General features: G+C 38.9%; 1 protein-coding gene across 2 annotated transcripts in view; it reads left to right on the top strand.

Annotated features, from left to right (window-relative positions):
* The window catches only part of DNAH14 (dynein axonemal heavy chain 14), a 398,894-nt gene that overhangs the window by 358,540 nt on the left and 17,189 nt on the right, over positions 1-23,165 (top strand). For both annotated transcript variants that reach the window (XM_088845531.1, XM_088845532.1), the window contains 5 exons: positions 203-430; positions 11,432-11,629; positions 17,559-17,749; positions 20,340-20,500; positions 21,505-21,701. In XM_088845531.1, coding sequence (XP_088701657.1) covers positions 203-430; positions 11,432-11,629; positions 17,559-17,749; positions 20,340-20,500; positions 21,505-21,701 — 975 coding nt within the window. The remainder of the gene's footprint in view (positions 1-202; positions 431-11,431; positions 11,630-17,558; positions 17,750-20,339; positions 20,501-21,504; positions 21,702-23,165) is intronic.

Raw genomic sequence — 23,165 nt, 5'->3', positions numbered from 1 at the left:
CTTTACAGAAGTTTTCAAATGGGAAAAGAATAACACAAGATTTTTTATTTGCTACTTAATCTTAAAAAGAGTTCTAGTCTTAGCAAGTTCTGTTATCAGATACAGTCTTTGCTAGTTGTCTGTGTAAGAGTCCCCCACCCCCCACCAGTCCTAATGCCTATGTCTGTCCCACAAGTTGTTTTTACTCACATCTGTTTTAAAGATTGCAGTGGAAAATCCCCAGGGACTAAAAAATAATTTACTTCAGACATTTGGATTCAATGGGAGTGGAGAGGTAACAGAAGAGTTATTTGAAAAACCTGACTGTGGACCATGGTGGAAAAAAATTTTATTCAGCTTGTGTTTCTTCAATGCTCTTATCAATGAAAGAAAAATTTATGGAATATTGGGCTGGAATATCGCATATGCATTTAGTTCTTCAGACTTGGAGGTAAGTCTGGTACTTTATATATAACAACAAATAAGTAGTGATAAGATATAGAAAGCCTAGTGTGTATCACACAAATATTAAATGTTGTTCATGGTACTAAGGTAACAAACTCTGTAACTAGGCAATGAGGGCTGACTAACGTTTAAACGCGTGGACCTGGAAGCCCTTTTTTCAGAAATCAAATCAGAGCTCCTCTGCTTATAGCTGTACAAGATTTACAAGTTATTTGGCAAGCTTACTAACCTCTCGGGGTCTTAGTTTCCTTGGCCAAAAAAGTACCTCTGCCAAAGGGCAGTGTAAGAAGCAGACTAGGGACTTCCCTGGTGGTCCGGTGGCTTAATTCTGCACTTCCAGGCAGGGGGCTGGGGTTCAATCCCTGGTCAGGGAACCAGATGCCACATGCTGCAACCAAGATCTGTCACAGCCAAATAAGCAAATAAATTCTTTTTAAGAAAAATAAGAGCAGACTAGTCAATACACTGTGAACTGTAAAGCACTTAGAACAGTGCCTGACACATAAAAATCACCACAAAAGTGTTTGTTGTTTCTATTTATTCATTTAAAGCAAGAAAAATGACATTGACCCATTGTAGGGGGAAAATTTTAGCCAAAGAGTCTTCACTATTCTTATAGAACCCTTTATTTGTGTTTAATATTGCAAACTATTTTTTTTAGTTTACAATGTTGTATTAGTTTCTGGTGTATAGGCACAGTGATTCTCTTTTTCATATTCTTTCCCATATGGCTTATCACCAGATATTGAATATAGTTCTCTGTGCTATATAGTAGGACTTTATTGCTTATCCATTCTATATATATAATAGTTCACATCTGCTTGTTTCAAACTCCCAATCCAACTCTCCACTGCTTCCCCTGTTTGGCAGCCACAAGCCTGTTCTTTATTTCTGTGAGTCTGTTTCAGAGATAAGTTCATTTGTGTCATATTCTAGATTCCACTGGAGAAGGCACTGGCAACCCACTACAGTACCCTTTCCGTGGATGGAGGAGCCTGGTGGGCTGCAGTCCATGGGGTCACTGAGAGTCGGACACGACGAAGCGACTTCACTTTCACTTTTCACTTTCATGCATTGGAGAAGGAAATGGCAACCCACTCCAGTGTTCTTACCTGTAGAATCCCAGGGACGGGGGAGCCTGGTGAGCTACTGTCTATGGGGTCACACAGAATTGGACACGACTGACGCGACTGAACTGAACTGAACTGACGCAACTAGTAAGGATAATATGGAAAAGTACTGTAGGCTAATTTCACTTAGGACTTCATATAAAAATTATATATTAAACTTAATAGGTTTCATCAATGAAGCAAAGAATGATATACTATGACCAAGTAGGGTTTATTCCAAGAATGTAAAAACTCCAATACTTTGGCCACCTCATGCGACGAGTTGACTCACTGGAAAAGACTCTGATGCTGGGAAGGATTGGGAGCCGGAGGAGAAGGGGACGGCCAAGAATGAGATGGCTGGATGGCATCACCGACTCGATGGACATGAGTTTGAGTGAACTCTGGGAGTTGGTGATGGACAGGGAGGCCTGGTGTGCTGTGATTCATGGGGTCGCAAAGAGTCAGACACGACTGAGCAACTGAACTGAACTGAACTGATGCAACTTAGCAGCAGCAGCAGCTAGATTCCACACATAAGTGATATCATATGGTATTTGAATTTCTAACTTACTTTGCTTAGTATGATAATCTCTAGGTCCATCCATGTTGCTACAAATGGCATTTTTCATCCTTTTTATGGCTGAGTAATATTCCATTCATTTGTCAATGGATATTTAGGTTGTTTCCATGTCTTGGCTATTATAAATAGCACTGCTATGAATGTTGGGATGTGTATATCTTTTCAAATAATAGTTTTGTTGAGATATATGCCCAGGAATGGGATTTCTGGGTCATATGGCAACTCTCCTTTTAGTTTTTTGGGGAACCTCCATACACTGACTTGATTCCCCATACATCCTATTTGGTTCAGTTTCTCTGGAGAACACTGCCAAATACAACAATTAGGGAAATACTGATTAAAACCACAGTAAGATGTGAGAGTTGGACTGTGAAGAAAGCTGATCACCGAAGAATTGATGCTTTTGAACTGTGGTGTTGGAGAAAACTCTTGAGAGTCCCTTGTACTGCAAGGAGATCCAACCAGTCCATTCTAAAGGAGATCAGTCCTGGGTGTTCATTGGAAGGACTGATGCTAAAGCTGAAACTCCAATACTCTGGCCACCTCATGCGACAAGTTGACTCACTGGAAAAGTGTCTGATGCTGGGAAAGGTTAGGGGCGGGAGGAGAAGGGGACGACAGAGAATGAGATGGCTGGATGGCATCACCGACTCTGTGGACATGAGTTTGAGTGAACTCTGGGAGTTGGTGATGGACAGGGAGGCCTGGCGTGCTGTGATTCATGGGGTCGTGGAGAGTCGGACACGACTGAGCAACTGAACTGAACTGAAGATACCACCTTTCAGTACCACGGTGGCTAAAACAAACAAAAATGTAGAGAAGCAGCTAATTATCTCATACAGCTAATTTAATTGTTACTAACTTTCCAGAAGACAGATTGATAATATATTTTGAAAGCCTTTAAAGAATTCCTGTTACTATTGATATAGACTAAGATAGTCACATTTATAAGGTTGATTGCCAAAACTGGGTTAGAACAGAATATGTATAATCTCATTTCTGCACATATATTTAGAGTATATATTTATTTCAGTATATACTAAACCATCTGCAATGGAAACAAATGGTAGGACTGCAGAGTGCCAGGTGTTGGCAGGGTATTTTGTCATGCAAAGAGCTTGGGGTGAAAGGCAGCAGCTTTACTTGGCACAGGCTGGAATTTATGGGATGCTGCTGTCCTTTTGGCATTTGGCAGAGAGGCTTGCTTAAGCCAGAAGCATCTGGTTACATCGTGGCACCGCTCTCCAAAAGAAGTAGCCTTTCCCTCCTTTGTTCTCCCTTTTCATGTGGCAAGTGTGAGAGCATTCTTCCCAGTGGCAAAGAAACAGACTGCCTGGGTGCCAGGATGTCTGAGTCTGGGTAACTGATGTTCAAGTAGTTGTCTAGAAATGCCAAATGCTAGCGCCTTGAAACTGTGGGAAATTGAATTCCTGCACAGCCCCTCTCATTAAGTGGAAACTTCTGGTTCAGTGGGAAGTTGAGTTTGGACACAGCTCCTCCCACTAGGGGGAGTTTCAGGGCCAGTCAGCTCCCTGTCAGGCAACTTGGAGACTTTCCTCAGTGGACTGACAACTGACTGTTGCTATCTGCCAGCCCATAGGACTAACCATCAATATATTTTCCACCACATGTAGGACTGTTTTCCACCACTTTAAGCTCCCCAAAGTCTGGACCTGAGCCACAATGACAAGACCAAGAAAAATAACATATCAAACAAGATCCAGTAGCCAAAGAGAGAAAGAACACAAGAAATAGAACAGAAAATTATAAGAACCCGTCAGGATACAAAAGTACATACACATTTTACACACATGATTTTTTGTTACATGAGCACATATCAAAGAATTTTTAACTCATTGATAAAAGAATCAGCAGGATGGTAAAACTGATTTTTAAAAGTATTTGTTAATTGCTAAGTCGTGTCCAACTCTTGCAAGTTGGACAAGGACTGTAGCCCACCAGGCTCCTCTGTCCATGAAATTCTCCAGGCAAACATACTAGAATGGGTTGCCATTTCCTTCTCCAGAGGATCTTGCTGACCCAGGGATCAAACCCGGATGTCTCTTGCATTGCAGACAGATTCTTTACTGCTGTGCCACCAGGGTCCTTATAAAAGTGTAGGATAACAGAAATATTTAGAATTATTTAAACAATTATAATGAAATATGATTATCAAATTACATATAAAATTGCTAAATGCCATATAGGCAGTACAATTGTAACCTTGGGGTTGTAATTTTCTTTATGAGCCAGAAACCATTTGTATTTCTACAAGACAAAATTTCATTTACATCGTTATCAGAAAGAAGCAGATACAGGGCCAACAGTTTCCTATAAGTTAGCCTATACTTGTACAGAGTTGTAAAGTGCCCTAATCAATAGGAAATAGTAAATCAAAACAAAAGCAGATACTCCTGAAGTATTTGATAATCCTTAAGTGAGCATGTTAGACAATGTTCCAGTGTGACATTAAGAAGATATGTGGTCATCCTTTTGCCTTTTTTTCAAATTTTGGAATTTTTATTTGTGTCGTTAGCTCAATTTATTATTGTAAATATGATCAATTTATGATCTCCAACAATTATGTTTTATCACAAAAAAAGGGTCCGTGTCACTGTGTTTTGGCATGATTCATTTACACACGTGTGTAAAGAGGTGTTAATTAGTACATAGGCTCAATGTGCTCTCAACTAATTGAAGTTGTATACACACACCGTGATTCTTGAACTTAAAAAAAAAGTTACATGGTTAATTAGAGGGAGGTGAATTGAAGGAAAAAATGGTCATGGTTGAGACTTGAGTTAATGGCTGCTGCTGCTGCTGCTAAGTTGCTTCAGTTGTGTCCGACTCTGTGTGACCCCAAAGACAGCAGCCCACCAGGCTCCGCCATCCCTTGAATTCTCCAGGCAAGAACACTGGAGTGGGTTTCCATTTCCTTCTCCAGTGCATGAAAGTGAAAATTGAAAGTGAAGTCGCTCAGTCGCGACCCCATGGACTGCAGCCCACCAGGCTCCTCCGTCCAAATGGCTAGAAAAAACAAATAGAAGGAATAACTCAGAGCATAGGAAGAAAGTTACAATAAGATGGAAATCATAAGGCACAAATGAAGAAGGCATTTAAAGGGAACACCTAATTCAAATTATATGAATTCCTGAGGAGAAAACTGAATAGAGAGAAAAAACAAAGAAATAAGCTGTTTTATTGTTTCTGAACTGATGAAAGATTTGAGTTTACAGATTGAAAATCTTTACTAACTCAGGCAGAGTTGTCATAAAGACATATTTGGACATAAGCTAGAAAATTCCTGAACGCCAAGCTTAAAAGACAAGTTATAAAAGAACAGCGATGACACTTAGACTTGTCACCTACCATCACTAGCTAGAATAAAGTGGACTAGCATCTAGAGAATCTGGGGGACTAAGACTGAATGCCAAGAATCTTATTTCCAGTCAAAATATCATGCACTCTGTCAAAGTAAAGAAAGATATTTGCATATAAGCAAGGATTCAGGTAATATGTAACTAGTGTTCTCTATCTGTGGAAAATGCTTAAGATCTACCCTATGTACAAATGTATCAGAAAGAGAGCCAAAATAAAGGAAAATGAAAAGAAATTGAAACTGTGGTGAACAGTGTGTTGTTAAACCTTACAGTAGATTATAAATCTAAATAGATAATAATAAACAGTCTAGGGTTAGTAGTCTAAGTGCTGCTGCTGCTGCTGCTTAGTCACTTCAGTCGTGTCCGACTCTGTGTGACCCCATAGACGGCAGCCCATCAGGCTCCCCCGTCCCTGGGATTCTCCAGGCAAGAACACTGGAGTGGGTTGCCATTGCCTTCTCTAAGTGCTAAGTATAGATTATTTAAGAGGAAGAGTCATACGAGAAAAATTCCCTTAATAGTTTTAAGCTGAGTTTTAGTAAGAGTACTAAGCTATATTAAACTTATTAGAGTACTAACCTATAGTAAGAGTCCTAAGGTATCTCAACAAAGTCTAGGATTGGAGTGGAGGGAAGCGTGTACATGAAGAGTGAAGGAGGAGAGTGAAAAACTTCCGAAGTGTTTATGTGAGGAAAGGAGAGAGGAGGGAAGTGTAAGTTTTCTAAATGTTTCACCTTATTACTAGCTTTAACATTAGAGAATGCAAAGGAAAAAATAGGGAAATGGAAAACTTTGGTAGGAAAATAATTGACATCTCTTCATTTGAAAAAAGGAATGTTATTTTAATATGAATTCAAGGAAAGGAAAGGTAACCTGTAATGGAAATGGTATAATGTTTAAATTAATGAACATCAAAAGGCTTTATAAATAACAATTTGATCAACCTATTAAAATGAGGGAGGGAGAGAAACAACAAAGTAAACTAATAATGTAAAGTAATACAAAGGGAATATCAGTTTTTACATTAAATGTAAATGGATTGCAATCTTTCATTAAAGAGGCAAAATTATTACACTGGGTTACAAAACAAAACTCAACTTTACAGAGTTTATATGAAAAACCCTTACATCAATGAAAAAGCTTGAAACTACCAAGAAAATAAGAACAGCAAAAAACAGGAATGGTAATATTAATATCAGTAAAGATGGATTTTAAGCTGAAAAAGCACCAAGTAGTAGAGAGAGAAACAGTTTATGAGGATATAACAGTCATGAAAACTTAACTTTTACAGTGCTTTCGCTCAGACATGGTTTTAAGTACTTTATGAATTAACTGAATTAATCTTACAACATTCCTAATAGAGTTTTGCCAAGAGAATGCACTGGTCATAGCAAACACCCTCTTCCAACAACACAAGAGAAGACTCTACACATGGACATCACCAGATGGTCAACACCGAAATCAGATTGATTATATTCTTTGCAGCCAAAGATGGAGAAGCTCTATACAGTTAGCAAAAACAAGACCAAGAGCTGACTGTAGTTCAGGGTGGCTCAGACAGTAAAGTGTCTGCCTACAACGTGGGCAACCCGGGTTCGATCGCTGGGTCAGGAAGACCCCCTGCAGAAGGAAATGGCAGCCCACTCCAGTATTCTTGCCTGGAAAATCCCATGGATGTAGTAACATGATAGGCTATAGTCCATGGGGTCGCAAAGAGTCGGACATGACTGAGCGACTTTGCTTTGCTTTTGCTTTACAACATTCCTAAAAACAAGGTAGTATGATCCTTAGTTTACAGTTGAAGTACAGAGAGGTTTGGCAATTGGCCTAAAGAGTGAGCAGAACAGGCAGGACTCGGTCACAGGTGGTCTAGCTTCAGAGTTTGTGCTCTTGGCTGTTTCATCATGTGGTGTCTTTATTGATCACAATTGGTACACTGTAGCACAAATGCACATACGTGTATGTCTATATAGACACGTGTATCTGCATATACATTATATAATGTATATGCATATGTGATTATTGTGGAAATTTCAAAAAACTCGCAATTAGATCTAATAAGCAAAAATAAGACAGAGAAAATAGTACAATTAACAAACTTGATTAACAGATGTAAATAGAACCTAACATCTTTCCAATAGACAGTTCATCTCTTTTCATACAGCTAAGGAACTGTTAGAAAACTCAATCATAAACGTGGCCACAAAGAAAAATATTTAATGATTTTATGGGTCACATTCTCCAATCATAATCTAATAAACATTTGATCCAAGAAATCTTAACAAGTTGTAAAATAAGAAACACAGCTCTAGATAAGAATATTAAAAGGGAAGATAAAGAGAATATTAAAGAGAAGTCATAAAATATCTCAAACATAATAGAAATTATACTACTTTATTTGGTAAAGAATCTGCCTGCAATGCAGGAGACCCAGGTTCGATCCCTGGGTCAGGAAGATTCCCTGGAGAAGGAAATGGCAACCCATTCCAGTATTCTTGCCTGGAAAATTCTATAGACAGAGGGGCCTGGCAGGCTACAGTCTATGGGGTTGCAAAGAGTCAGACACGACTGAGTGAATAACACCGCCACACCAAAAATAATGTGAGAGACAAAAGCTATGCTCAGAAAAAAAAAAAACAACTAACTCAAATATTCATTATTAAACAAGAAATGCAAGAAATAAATATTCATCTTAAGAAATTAGAAAAAATAAAAATTAAATATAAAATTAAATATAATTTTTAATATTAATGAAATAACACAAAATGTAGAAAGGAAAAATAAATTTTAAAATTGGTTTTTGATGAGACTAATAAAGTTTGGAAATCTAGTTGAAACCAATTATTTCCCAGAAAAATATGAACTTTCTAAATTGACTCAAAAAGAAATGGAAATGTTGAATAGACCAATTGCCAGAAGAAATTTCAAATAATACCAGAATGAAATGGTTTCACAACTTATTTCACTCTGAATTTTAAAAAACAGATATATTAATATTATTTAAACTATTCCAAAACTTAGAAAAAGATGGCAATCTCACCAATTCATTCTATGAAATCAACATAATTTTAATATGAATACCTAGTAAGGATAATATGGAAAAGTACTATAGGTTAATTTCACTTAGGACTTCATATAAAAATTGTATATTAAACTTAATAGGTTTCAGCAATGAAGCAAAGAATGATATACTATGACCAAGTAGGGTTTATTCCAAGAATGTAAAAATGGCTCAGTATTTGAAAATCAGTAATCTCAGTTTAAATGATCAGATCAATAGATATAGAAAGGGCTTTATTATGAATCCAGGTACCATTCCCAAAAAGAACTCTTATAGGATTCAAAGGAACAGCTTAAATATGAAAAAGACTACCAAAAACCTAAAGTAAATATTATTCTAAATAGCCAAACACTGAAATTGTTTCAAAGAAAATCAGGAATCAGACATGGATGCCTTTTATCACCATTGTCATTCAACACTGCCTTAAAAGTTCTAGTAAATGCAGTAAGATAAGATAAATAATTCATATTAATTCTGTAAAAGAGAGGCAAGAAAAAGAGGAAAAAACTACCTTTTGTTGATATAATTGTATATCTAGAAAATCGGAGAGACTAGTTTTAAAAAAAGACCTATTAGAAGTAATGAGAGAATTCAATAAAGTGGCTCAATAAAGACATAAATATATAAAAGCCAATAACTTTTCCCTAGCAATAAACACCTAGACATGGAAGCATAGTACATTCACAGTAGTGATAAATTTTTTTTAATATTCAGGAACAAATTTAATAAGAACTCTATGCATCCTAAATAATGAACATGGTAAATCAAGAAGTAAAAAAGTATAACATTTGCTGAGAGCTTAAAATGTTCTGATTACTTTATATGAATTATTTAATTCTCACAACAACCTTATGAAGTAAGTACACTAATTATCCTCATTTTAAAGATAAGAAAATGAAGGCTCAGAACACTTAAAAGACTCTCCAAAGATACACAGTTCTTGCAGTCTGATGTCACATCTTTAGTTTCAGTCTTGCCTTCTCTCTTCAATAGGAAGACTTCCCATATCATAACCTACCAATTCTTCCAAAATTATGTATCATATTTAATGTCAATTCAATTAGAACCTTATTAGGAAGATTCTGGAATTGATAAAGTTTACATAGAAGAAGACACACTGAAGAATAAACTAGAAAGATGCAAAAAATTAAAATACTGCAAGAATCTCCCTTCACCAGTTATCAAAACATATTAAAAAAAAATCCACATTACTAAATCCAATATTGTTTGGCAGAAGTAGACAACAAAGCAGTGAGACCTAATGGAGAATACAGAAATAGATCTGAGTTTATATGAAATTTTAATATTGACATAGAAAATATTTTAACTCAGTAATGAGGATTTTTTTTTTTTTTAAGTAAAAGATACTGGTTACCCTGGCCATCCAACTGGGAGAAAATTGGTTTGGCCCTTTATCTTATACTGTATACAAATATAAATTTCAGAATGGAGTAAACTTTAAATGTATAGTAAAACAATAAAAATCTTTAAAAATAAATTTGGGAGATTACATGTACAATTGTGGAGTTAGGGATAACTTAGCTAAAATTCGAAACCCAGAACCATAAAAGCAAAGATAAGCATGTGTGGTTATAAAAACTCCTATATGAAAAATGACGACAAAATAAAGTCAATAGACAAATCACAGATTTAGAATAATATCTGCAATGCAAATAACTTACAGAGTTAATGTCTATAATATACAAAGACCTCTCACATTTTAACAAGAAAAGACAATCCAATGGAAAAATAGCTAAATGTACAGAAAATCAAATCTTGACCAACAGACATGAGAAAAGATTTTGAAAATAACCAGTAGCAAGTGAACTACAAATTAACAGCAAAGTACATAAAAATTGCATAGGGCAACCTCTCCTAGTAGAGGAAGGGATGAAAGAACAGTGGAAGGAATGAGAGAACGGTGGCAACTGTTAGTGGAAATATGAATTGTTGCAGCCATTGAACAACAGTAGCCAAGATATGTTGGTTGGTCAGTTGCAGGATGGTGTATATAAAGATAGGAACACAGAAAAAAAAAAAAAAAGATGAGAGGGAAGGAGAGATGAAAGATAGCTGAAGGACTAAGGGAGGATAGGAAGAGAGAGAGGAGGGAAGGTCAGGAGGAAAAAAGAAGGAATGAAATCAATTAATGTGCATGTAGTTACATAGGGGGCTTCCCTGTGGCTAAGATGATAAAGGATCTGCCTGCAATGCAGACGACCTGGGTTTGATTTCCCCTAGAGAAGGGAATGGCTACCCACTCCAGTATTCTTGTCTGGAGAATCCCATGGACAGAGGAGCCTGGCAAGCCCATCCATGGGGTCGCAAAGTGTCGGTAAGCGTAGCTCAAGACATTGTTAAAAATGATGGCCTCATGGCAGGGGCTGTGAAGGCTAGAGTAGGGGTTAGGAGAAAATTTACATTCCCTTGTTTATCCTTTTGTATCTCCTGAATTCAGTGCGTGCTTGTGCATGCTTAGTTGCTTCAATCGTGTCTGACTCTGTACAACCCTGTAGAATACAGCCTGCCAGGCTCCTCTGTCCATGGGGATTCAATCTCTTAATATCTACCTGCTTTGGCAGGTGAGTTCTTTACCACTAGTGCTACCTGGGAAGCCCTCTGAATTCAGTACTACATGTTTGTTTTGTCTCTTCAAAAAATAACAATATTAATCAGCTAAGTAACTCAGAGTTTGTTCAACAACAATGAGCAAAATATGCAGCCTAATATTTTTATTCTTTTTTTCCCCACATATTTTTAAAAAGAAAATATATGTAGCTGTTTGAGTTGTTAATTTTATGTTAAACCCTGAAAACGTGTGCTTAAATAATGAAAACTAGTGCATTTTCTACAGGTTGCCATAAAGGTGTTGGAAAATTTCCTGAGTGCTCAGTCCAGTATTCCTTGGCAGACAATGCGCTACCTGATTGGGGAGGTGGTTTACGGTGGCTGGGTGACCGACAACTGGGACAGGCGATGTTTAAACACCCTTCTCTACAAATTTTGTAATCCTGAGGTGCTAAAAGATGACTTCAGTTTCTCTACTGATGAGGTAAGAAAAGGATTTATTTTCTTTTTTTTTTTTTAGAGTTAACATAATATATTTATTTTAAGTGCCATTCATGGATATCACTTCTGGCAGCAACAGTCCTAATGACACTTGGAATATTTCTTTACAGCAGTAAACAGTTACAAATAATGGGTACCGTTCATCATAGAGGCAAAATATGAAATTGTGCAATAGAAACATTATTTTCCTAACATTACTTGATTATGTTTAACTAAGGACTGCTCCATTATTTAAAATCTATATTAAAATAAATTTTAACATTCACTTTTTTCACTTTCTATATATGTATTTATTTATGGCTGCACTGGATCTTCATTGCTGCATACAAGCTTTTCTCTGGTTGCTGCGAGTAGAGGCTAGTCTCTAGCTACAGTGTGTGGGCTTCTCACTGCAGCAGCTTCTCTTGTTGCAGAACTCAGGCTCTAACTGCAAGGGCTGAGCAGTTATGGCTTAGTTGCTCCATGGCATGTGGAATCTTCCTGGACCAGAGATTAAATTCATGTCCCCTGCATTGGCAGGCAAATCTTCAACCACTGGACCACCAGGGAAGCCCTTAATATTCACTTTCAATGGTGTTTATTAACTTTCCGTGTGGCTTCCCAGGTGTCACAGTGATAAAGAGTCCACCTGCCAGTGCAGGAGATGCAAGAGACAAGGGTTAGATCCCTGAGGCAGGAAGATACTCTGGAGGAAGAAACAGTAACCCACTCCAGTATGCTTGCCTGGGAAATCCCATGGTCAGAGGAACCTGACAGGCTACAGTCCATGGGATTGCAGAGTCAGACACGACAGAGCACGCATGCACACACACATAACCTTTAGTATTACAAAAGTAAATGACCATCACTCTATTAATTACCATTTTATCTACCTATCCATACTCTAAAGACCCTCCACAGATGACCTGGGTATGACCTCTGTCTCTCCTTCTCCTCCTCCCACCAGGCCCACACCCACTTTACCGTGATCACCCAGATGGCATTATCTTCCTTCTCATCTTCCTGGAAATTCCCTGGTGGTCCAGTGGTTAGGACTATGCACTTTCACTGCTGAGAAGGCAGGTTCAGTCCCTGATAGGGGAACCTGCAAACTGTGGCATGCCATCCCTCCCAAAAAAAAAAATTATCCTTCTCATCTTCCATTCACCTCCCCTATACAAATTGCCAACCATCACACTGATGTCAAGTCCTCCCTCCCAACTGTCAGGCCAGAGGTCTGCAGAATTTTTGCTCTGCTAGCAACCATCCACCAAGGGCACAACCTGAAATCTACGCTATTAAATACAGCATTATGCTGGCCAGTGAATTAAAAGAATGATAAATGGCTCGTGCCCTCTGGGAACCTAGAGTATAAAATACAAAGCACAAGGAAGCAGAAGCAAGTTAAGCTGTACTGATCTGATCCACACTTGTCGACTGATGTCTTTTTCTCATTTAATGCTCAAAACAACTATGTGAAATAGATGTTATCCCCAGTTTCAGATGAGGAAACTGAGGTTCTCGGGGTGCAGCCACGTACCGTAAGGAGGGTTGAGACTCAGGAAGTCCACCCTAAGCACTGAAGATGAGACTCCGCGTCATCCCTGCCCTCTCTCTGGTCTTTAACTTCCATCCAGGCCTCCATCTTTGTGGAGCAAGACTCTCCAGTTTACACACAGCAGTCGTGCGCCGGCAGATGGTTGCTAACGGAGGGAAAAATCCTCCAGACCTCTGGTTTGAGAGTGTGGAAAGAGGACTTGACCTGAATGTGAAAGGTCGGAATTTGCATAAGGGAGATGATGGAAGGTGAGAAGGAAGATGACACCATCTGGCAGGAAAAGCTATGAGTTGTTTTTTAGATTCCCATTAAGAAAAAAAGAAAAAAAAAACTTTTAAATAATGCTCTAGTTGTTTAGAGTCTAAGTTCAACCCTTAAGATAAAATTATCCTTGAAAGTTTTTAAATTGCAAAAAAGTACAGTGGGCATAGTCCTGTATACAGATTGTTACTTAAGCATGCTCAAGAGGATATGAAACATCGTAACATAGAAGCATATAATTCCATTGGCAGAATTCTATCAGACTACAGAATAGGATTCTGTAGGATTCATCAAAGGATTCATCATAAGTTCAATTATTTAGTTGCTTTAAATGCTGCAATTCTATGACAGTTTTGTCATAAAAACTTGCCAGGTCTTCCTGTTCCTTGTCATAATCTTAGTTTCTGCAGATAATTTTTTATTAATGTCTCTGTTAGTTGATGTTTCTGTGTGCTTGTGCTTGTGTTCAGTCACTCAGTCATATCTGACTCTTGGTCACCCCTTGGACTATAGCCCACCAGACTCCTTTTTCCATGGAATTTTCCAGGCAAGACTACTAGAATGGGTTGCCATTTCCTTCTCCAGGGGATCTTCCTGACCCAAAGATCGAACCTGAGATTCCTGCGTCTCCTGCATTGGCAGGTGGATTCTTTACCACTGTACCACCTGGGAAGCCCTGATGTCTCCCTGTGGCCCTCATTAATTGGTCAATGTTTTCCTTGAAGATATCAAGAAAGCCATTACTACCCACTTTCCTGGCCATGTGAACAATGCATTTCTCTTCTTTGTCAGTGGTCAGTTACTCCTTTTTTTTTTTTTTCTCTTCTCTTTAACACTTAAGGCCTAGGACCAGACCTGACACAAAATGTTTATTCTGTATAGTGTTCTATTGGTCAAGCAGCCACAGAATCAGATTGATAGGAGCGTTAAATAATTTGAGGCAATGTTTTTAAACTTTCAAAATCCTTGGCCACAAATGTTTTACATTCTTTCCAGACACCAAATGTTCTCACTCCCTCTCAGACCCCTGAAAGTTCTCATTCCATTACAGTGTTAAGGTCAAGGATCTTGAGCAGATGAGACTCTTTGGGTGCAGTTCCTTTGGTGTAACTCCTTAAGTAGTTCCCCTTCATATGAAGACCTTTTAATTAAAAGACACTTGTCAGTCTGTATGGTGGGGCGTATGGCGACCTCCTCCAAGAGGACTTATGCCAGCACTCTGAACCTCTCAGCACTGCTGCTTCCAGGGCCCCTGACCCACGCCTCTGCAGGAGACTCCCAGACACTCACAGCTCCTCGTCACCAGGTGAAGCCTGAAGCATCTCACCTGTCACAAGACCAAAGTCCTCCAGAGATTCCTCTTGCCGTTGCCGGCTCTTCATTTGTGACACACAACCAGACTGCACAAAACAGATCATAAAGAAAGCATGCTGTGCTAACCTCAGAAAAGTCAGTCTCCAGCCAGCTCTGGCCCCCAGGAAAATCCACTACTTTATAAAATCATGAGCAGGAAGAAACCTTTCCCTGCGAGGTCTGATGACAAAGAATGTCCATCACGGTGAATGGTACATTGGAAAATACAGTCTTCAGGGCAGTGGAAGAGGCATCATTGAAGGAGAGCAGGGCCCATTGAAGGAGAACCACCAACGGGAAAGAGCCCTACGTGTTGGTGGTGTTTTATGGGAACAAGGTCTACGTTGTGAAAGTACACTTGCTGGAGAGGAATCAGCAGTTTGCCCTAGGGACGGGACTCAGAGGAGACAAAAAGTTTGACTCGGTGGAAGCCATCATGGAACACTGCAAGTGTTTTGCTATTAAACTCATGGACAGGAAAGCTAAAACTGGGATCCACAGGTAGCAGTGTTACTTGACTCAGCCCTTCCCTCTCAACAGACACTTCTCACCTAGACAGCTTGGTCTTTGGTCTTTGTTTCATCTTCAAATCAGTGGATCCAATACCTCTATCATTTTTTCCCTTTATTTCAAAAGATTATTCTCTATAGCTTCTTTGATTTTGTAGAAAAAGATAATGAAACTGGAAAATCAGTCATGGTTTTGAAAGCTCACACCACAGAAGAAATATGTATAATATGCAAAAATAAAAAGTAGCTTTTACAAAATAAAAACTAAAAGACACTTGATCTGCGCTCAATGGCCACCACATACATCACAGGCAATGATGGGAGAGGCATAGGACTGTGTCTTCCCTGCAGAGAGGGGAAAATGAAAGACACACAGCAGTCACTAGTCCACAGAAATTCTGAAACCCAAATGGGTAAATGCTGCATTTCCTTGATTAGGACTCAGTCTTATTTCCTGCGAGGATTCAGAGGCTCTTGCCTCCCTCCACTGGGATCTTGGTTCCACCCTCTGAGTTAGACTTCCAGTGCCATAGAAAGTAGCCCTTGTTGACAGCTAAATAGTTTTCTCACATGCTTCCTGTCTATAGTTGTACAGGAACCTGAAGTCCTGTCTCCATGTTTCACTGCCTCTGTCCCTTTTGGTCCACGCTGATATAATTCACTTTTAAACTCTGTGTGTCTCTTATGAATCAGTTTATAATCTAATAAACAAAAACTGCACTAGCACATATCCTTGGAGCAGTGTAGCTGCACTGTTCTGGCTCAAGGTTACTCATAAGGTGACAGTCAAGGTATCATCTGGGCAGCAGTCATGAATGCTTAACAGAGGCTGGAGGACACTCCCAGACTCACTCACAAGTTCATGGGTTGGCTAGAGGTCAACTCATCTTCCACCATTTGGGAGCATTGGGACCACTTGATGGTCCTCAAAACATGGCAACTGGCATCCCCAGAGTGAGTTAACAAAGAGAGAGGAAAGGAGCTGCAGTGCCTTTTAAGATCTGGTCTCCAAAGTCTCACTCCAGAGAGAAATGGGGAGATACTGGTCATAGGGTTCGAACTTTCAGTTATAAGATAAATAGGCTCTGGGGATCTAGTGTATAGCATGATAACTATAGTTAATAATACTGTATTGTATACTTGAAATATGCTAAAGATGTTAAGCAATATCACTGCAACAACAATAAAAAAACAACTATATGGATGTGATAGATGTGTTCATTATTTTGATTGTGATCATTATTTCACAACTTACATTTATATCAAATTATCATGTTATACACCTTAAATATATATAGCTTATTTTTCAATTATGCCTCAGTAAAGGTGGTAGGGAGTAGGGGTAGAGAGAGGGTAGAATAATATATATGTTATGAGCTGAAGTTTTTTAAACAAAATTTTATTTTAAAGCTTAAAAAAAAAAGCAAAGTCCCACTCCATCCCTTCCACTTTATTCATGTTTGACAGATGCAGCCACTTAGTCCAAGCTCCAGCTGAGAAAAGGAGAATTAGGCTCCATCTTTTGAAGGGTTGAATATTAAAGAACTTGACGTATTTTTAACCAGTACAGCCATGTTTATCATTATGGCTTAATAGGCTTTTAAAAACATATTTTTTCTTAATTAGTTGTGATCCTGGGATCAGCCAAAGGATCTGCTTACCTTACAGAGCCTTTATCCAATCAATACTTAGTTATAACATATCAACTGGGAAATATACCTGGTAAACAGGAAGAAAAAGCTTTTCATTTCCCTATTAAATAACTTTTTAACTCGCTTGGTATTTTTTTTTTTTTTTTTTGCTTATTTTAACTGGAAGTGTGTCCCTTTCAACCACCTTCATCAGTTTTGCCCACCCCCAACCCCAACTCCCTTAGTCTCTTCAGTTATTCTTAAGGTCATGCTCACATGTCTTCTATAGGCTTTACCAAAGTAAAATGACTTCTTAAATCTTGAGTGCATCCATTATCTGTGGCTGCAGGTCATTGAGGCAATGCGTAGTCAGAATCACCCTCCTTTCTTTTTTCCTTTCTCTTTTTCCAATGAGAAAGTTATATGTGTCTGTCATGAAACTGCACTTTATAATATAACCCAAGTGCAACTTTTGACAGAAGTATCTAGAGTATACCATCAACAAATAAGCATAAAATAATGTATAAAATTTCATGGGGAAATATCATCTTCATATATTGCCAAAAGTAAATATCTCAGTAGGTAAAAACTAACCAGTGTTTAAAATTTCACATATATTAGCCACTGCCAAAATCTGGAAGCATGAAGGACTACATACGCATTATCCAGTCCTTACCTGACGACAACCCTCCTGAGCTCCTAGAATTACACCCTGAAGCCACAAGGGGTTTCAGGGAGATCCAGGCCCAGAAGTTCATTGATAATCTCATTGGCATGCAGCCAAGATTTACCATCACCAACCTCATGTTCAGGTAAGAACTCACTAGGAAAAAATATTCGTTGTAAATTATCAAATATCCATTTGAAGATATACAATATATTACTTACAGAAAAATACAGACAAAAAACACAGAAACTAAATTCTCCAAATGACAGAGAAGCAAGTTTACATACACAGGAGCACGCACACACATGTAATTACCAAGCCTATAGTGAGTTCGAGATAAATCTTCATTGAGTGAGTGAATTGTACCTGATGGGTGGTATTTTTTAACTGAATCTGTATAAATATGAAATGTTATTTACTTCTATAGGACCTACACATGCTTGTGTGTGTGTGTGTGTGTGCTCAGTCACCCAATAGTGTCTGATTCTTTAGGGCCCCATGGACTGCAGCCTGCCTGACTGCTCTGTCCATAGAATTTTCCAGGGAAGAATACTGGAGTGGGTTGCCATTAACCTATTCCAGGGGATCTTCCCAATCCAGGTATCAAACCCCTTTTGCGTCTGGCAGATTCTTTGGCAGACAGATTCCTTACCCCTAGGGCCACCTGAGAAGCTCACATTTTTATCTATCTACCTAGAAAAGCTCTGAACCCACTGGAATCCTGCATTCTCTTAGTCTTTCTGTCTCTTTAGACAAGATGACTCATGTTAAAATGACATCTGGTTACTTCTGTGGTGGTCCAGTGGTTAAGACTTCACTTTCCCTGGTCGGGGAACTAAAATCCCACATGCCTCATGGCCAAAAAACCAGAACATAAAGCAGAAGCAATATTGTAGCAAATTCCATAAGGATTTTTTAAAATGGTCCATATATTTTTTAAAAAGTCTTTTACATGACATCTGATTGGATTTGGCTATGACTTTAGCTATTTGTTCATATCTGTCAAGATCAAATCTACTGACAACAAAATAAGACCATTGGATACTCATTTCACTGACAAAATGAACAAATATTAACTACTTGTGACATAGAAGGAAAGCTGACATTTAGAGATAGAAGACTATGCAATTGGAACTCCTTCAATACGTCCCTGGAATATCAGGTTGAATTTCCTGCAGGTCCTACACATTTAAGGATTAATTCTGCACTTTTGTTTTTTTAATGAGGTTGACAACAACCCCTGCTTTTTTAGGGGGTGGAGGCACCACGCAGCATGCAGGGATCTTAGTTACCTACCAGGAGTGGAACCTGTGCCCCTCCCACTCCCTGCAGTGGAAGCAGCATAGTCTTAACCACTGGCCCGCCAGGGAAGTCCAGTTCTGCACTTTTAGCATTCAGTAAATACACCAGTAAGAGATGAGATGATTATAAGGGAATGCTTTTAATAAGCAGACCAAATATGGTATTCATATCCCTTTGGTCACGCGGAGAGGCTACGATTATTGCAGATAGGCCACCTTTGCTGAAAAGTTTATTAGAAACTTGTTTGTGGGACTTGACTTGAAAGATCTCTCACATTCAAGGTAATGTGTTCAGTGGTAAGCAAATCTTTGCACTTAGAATATGAGTTTGATTTTTTAAATCTTTTGATCCTTCAACCATTTGGATGAGTTCCACTGAGTAACCCTACTTTAATGTCAAAAACAAAACATAATGACAAAGCTAGGAAAATGTTAGTTCATGCAAGTAAACTGTCTCAAAAGCAGCTCTTGTTGTTGTTCAGTTGCTCAGTCACGTCCGACTTTGCAACCCCATGGACGGCAGCACGCCAGGCTTCCCTGTCCTTCACCTTCTCCATCTTCCCTGTCCTTCACCATCTCCATCTTCCCTGTCCTTCACCATCTCCTGGAGTTTGCTCAAACTCATGTCCATTAAGTTGATGATGCCATCCAACCATCTCATCCTTTGCACTGTTAAACTAAATGCACAGTTTATCACCAGAATATCACTTACTTCGAAGGACCACATTCATTCAGCTATGTGAAACCTGGAATGTTTGCTGGAAAACCAGTATACATATATATATATATATATATATATATATATATATATATATACAGTTACACTAGTATACAGACTAACAGTGATGGAACTCAAAGGAGGTGAACCCCACTCCCTCTTCATCCACTGTACAGGGAGCTCCTATCATCTCCCTGAACCCTGATTTCCTCATCTGTAAAAGGATTCCAGAGACCTCCTCTGTCTTCAGTGTTTTTATGGCCTTGCTTACTACTACCAGACCGATACACATGCTGTTCTCCTGTCGCCGCCACCGAGTGTGTTACCAGGAAGCCCTGTGTATGAACACAGAGGAATCTGACATGCAGTTGAATAACCTATCAAGCTACTGAAGCAGCCTCTGTCTGGTTGCCTCCTCGTATGCATCCCAGTCTTGGTACTTGTTTCATGCAGATGCATTCAGATGAATACTTTTCAAAGAAACCTTAAGAAAACTTTAAAAATATGTATCTCCTTGCAAATGTTTGAAGTGCATTGGGCAGTTTTCTCACCTGTAAAATGAATTGAACTCCATGGTCTCTGTAAGTCTTCGTGGTCTCCATATGACAGTTCTGTGGTTCTGTGAATTTGTGTTTACCTTCAGATGGGGCCTACATAGAGGGCCCTCCCAGATTAGACAGGCCTGTATCTCCTTTTTTCTTTTGATTTCCTTGCAGTTGTGAGAAGAGCAAGGATGAGCTGGTGATGGCAATTTTATCGGACATGCTAACACGGCTGCCACTGTCTGTAGAGAAAGAAGAATGGGCTGCAACTCCAAGCACACTGAAGTATATCATGTTAAGCCCCATCTGGGAGTCTTTTCATAAAGATCCCAAAGGTAAGCCTGGGACATGACCTTCCTCCCCTCACCCTAGCCTCCTCAGGAAAGGACTCCAGCATCAGGAGGACAAAAGTTATTAACAAAGTGGAAAGGCCAATGTGAGATAGAAAACTAACTCCGTAATGCCCTCTTCTCTCTCCAAGCTGGGTGATGGGGAACAGAAGAGAAAATGATGGCAGCAGGGGTAGACAGGGGGAAGGTCCATGACCCCAAGACAAAAAGTAAAGGAGTAATAACAATGTAGAAAACCAGAAAGGAGCAAGTCTGCTTGAGAGATTCTACAGAGCTTTTAAGTCTCTGTCCTTTTTGCTTCTCTGCCTGATGGAACAGCATTTTGGGCAGGGGGATTTAGATGGCCTCTCTGACACTCTCCAAGCTGGGAGACTTCTGAACTCTGAGGAGCATAGGGGAGGGAGGGACGGCAGATCCAGAGGAGACAGAGCAATCCTCGTTGTCCAGAGTTGGCTCCACACCCAGCTCTGAGAGGCCAAAGTGTTGGACTGTGGTAATTTACCCTATTAAATTTTCAACATCCATACTTTAACTCTTTAAAGAGATACAACCTTTACTGTTCACCTGAAACTGTCACAACATTGTTAATTGGCTATCCCCCAATACAAAATAAAGTTTAAAAAAAAAAAAAAGATTCATTTTGGAGCCTACAAGCTAAACTAATGGTTGAAAAAATCAAAAGAATAATAATATTTCATGACACAAATATTCTATGAAATTCAAATTTGAGTGCCTACAAATAGAGCTTTATTGTGGTGCAGCCATGATTATTTGTTTTCACGTTGCCTATGCCTGCACCTGCTCTACATTGGGAGAATTAAGTATCCCACAAAGCCTGGGGTATTTACTAACTGGCCTTTTGCAGAAAATAGTTTTCAATCCTTGGACTACTCACATCAAACTCCTTTAATTTCCAAAGCTTATATCTCTCCAAGTAAAGCCTCATCTTATCTGAAAGATGCCACAGTTTTTTTCTTTTTTTAATCCAGGCTATGATCCACTTATCCACTGTGTCTTGCTAACCTTTTTGATCCAAGAAATTGAAAGATTTGATCAGTTGCTGTCTATTATACATAAGTCTCTGAAAGATCTTCAACTTGCTATAAAAGGAGAGATTATCCTTACCCAAGAATTGGAGGAAATATATCACTCTTTTCTTAATACAAAAGTGCCCAAATTGTGGCAGGTAAGCAATTATCCTTTCCCATTCACTCGCTTGATTGAAATAAATGCCCTAGTCCTAAGGAAACGGTAAGTTAACTATGGTATAGACTCATGATGAAATAGTATGTATCCATTAAAATATGTTGACTTTTATATATGCTTTTGGTGACAATATTATATACTTTTGATGTGAGTATATATTCATAAAATCTGAAAGGGCAATTTGGCAATTCTGCTTAAATTTATCTAAGAGATATTTGTTGCAGGGCTTTTTATGTTTCAGCATAAAGCTGAAAGCAACTCGAATACCTCTCAATGGAAATCTGGTTAGATAAATTATGATATATCCAAATAATAAGGTATATGTTGATATGCTAGAAAGATCTCTAAGATGTATTGTGAAATTTTTTTAAGTTTTAGAACACTAAGTCATTTTTAAGGATTATAAAAATATGTATATTTCTATAAAACAGATGCTTACATAAATGTGTGTAAAAACACATATGTTTTAGATTCAAGAAACCCAAGTTAAAATTTTGAAAGTTCAAAAAAAGCCAAAAGCACTAGGCTGACAGCCCCATCCCACCCCCACTGGGGCATCCAAGAGGCACATCAAGGGAGATGGGACTGAGAACAGGTCCACAAAGAGAGCATGGCCATGGTGGGGGCCAGCTGGTGCCCAGCAAGTGCCAGGACCACATGAGCTCGGCTCCCAGGTCAGCTCCAAGGTAAGCTGACTGAAAGTCGAGGTCTGCTGGGGACCAGTGACTGGAGGGAAGCAGGCAGCTGTGTGCAATGGGATGGGGAGAAGGCGGGGGTAAGGGGATGTCGCTTGTGCAGAGGGCTGGTGACTGCAAAATTTCTTTTGTAAAGTAGGAGCTGGGGGTGAAGTGTGTGCTGCCTCAAAATTCTGGCCTCGCTTGGCCCCTTTGCCCTCTGGCAATAAATTGTTCCTATTAGCCAAAAAAAATTTTATAAGAAAAAAAAAAAAAAGAGATCATAAGAACATATCCAGAATGCAACCCAGAGAGACTAAGAATGGAAACTATGAAAGAGCTATGAAGATTCACAGAGAGCAAACAGACTGTCCAACATTAGCTTGATTTTCATTCAGAAGGGGAGAAGAGAAAGGATGAAGCAGAGGCAATAATTAAAGGAATAACAGCTGAGAATTTTTCAGAATTGATAGATGTAAGAAGTTCAATGAATGCCAAGCAGTATACATCTTTTTTAACTTATGCATAGATACATCCTAATGAACCTGCAGAAAATCAAAGAAACACTCTTCAAAAGCAGCTAGAAAAAGGTAACTTTCAAAGGAATGGAAATGGTATCTCCATTGTGTCAAACGAAATGAACTGTTAAACTAAAATTGTATATACAAAACTTTTGTTTCAAAAACGATAACAGAAATTCTCTGGTAGTCCATTAGTTAAGATTCTGCCTTCCAATTCAGTGGTGAGGATTCTTAGCTCCCTGGTGTGGG

Source organism: Moschus berezovskii, chromosome 17 (genome assembly GCF_049115385.1).
Source record: "Moschus berezovskii isolate FMDL1 chromosome 17, NW_MosBer_1.0, whole genome shotgun sequence".
NCBI lineage: Eukaryota > Metazoa > Chordata > Mammalia > Artiodactyla > Moschidae > Moschus > Moschus berezovskii.
This window is presented reverse-complemented; position numbering and strand designations above follow the sequence as displayed.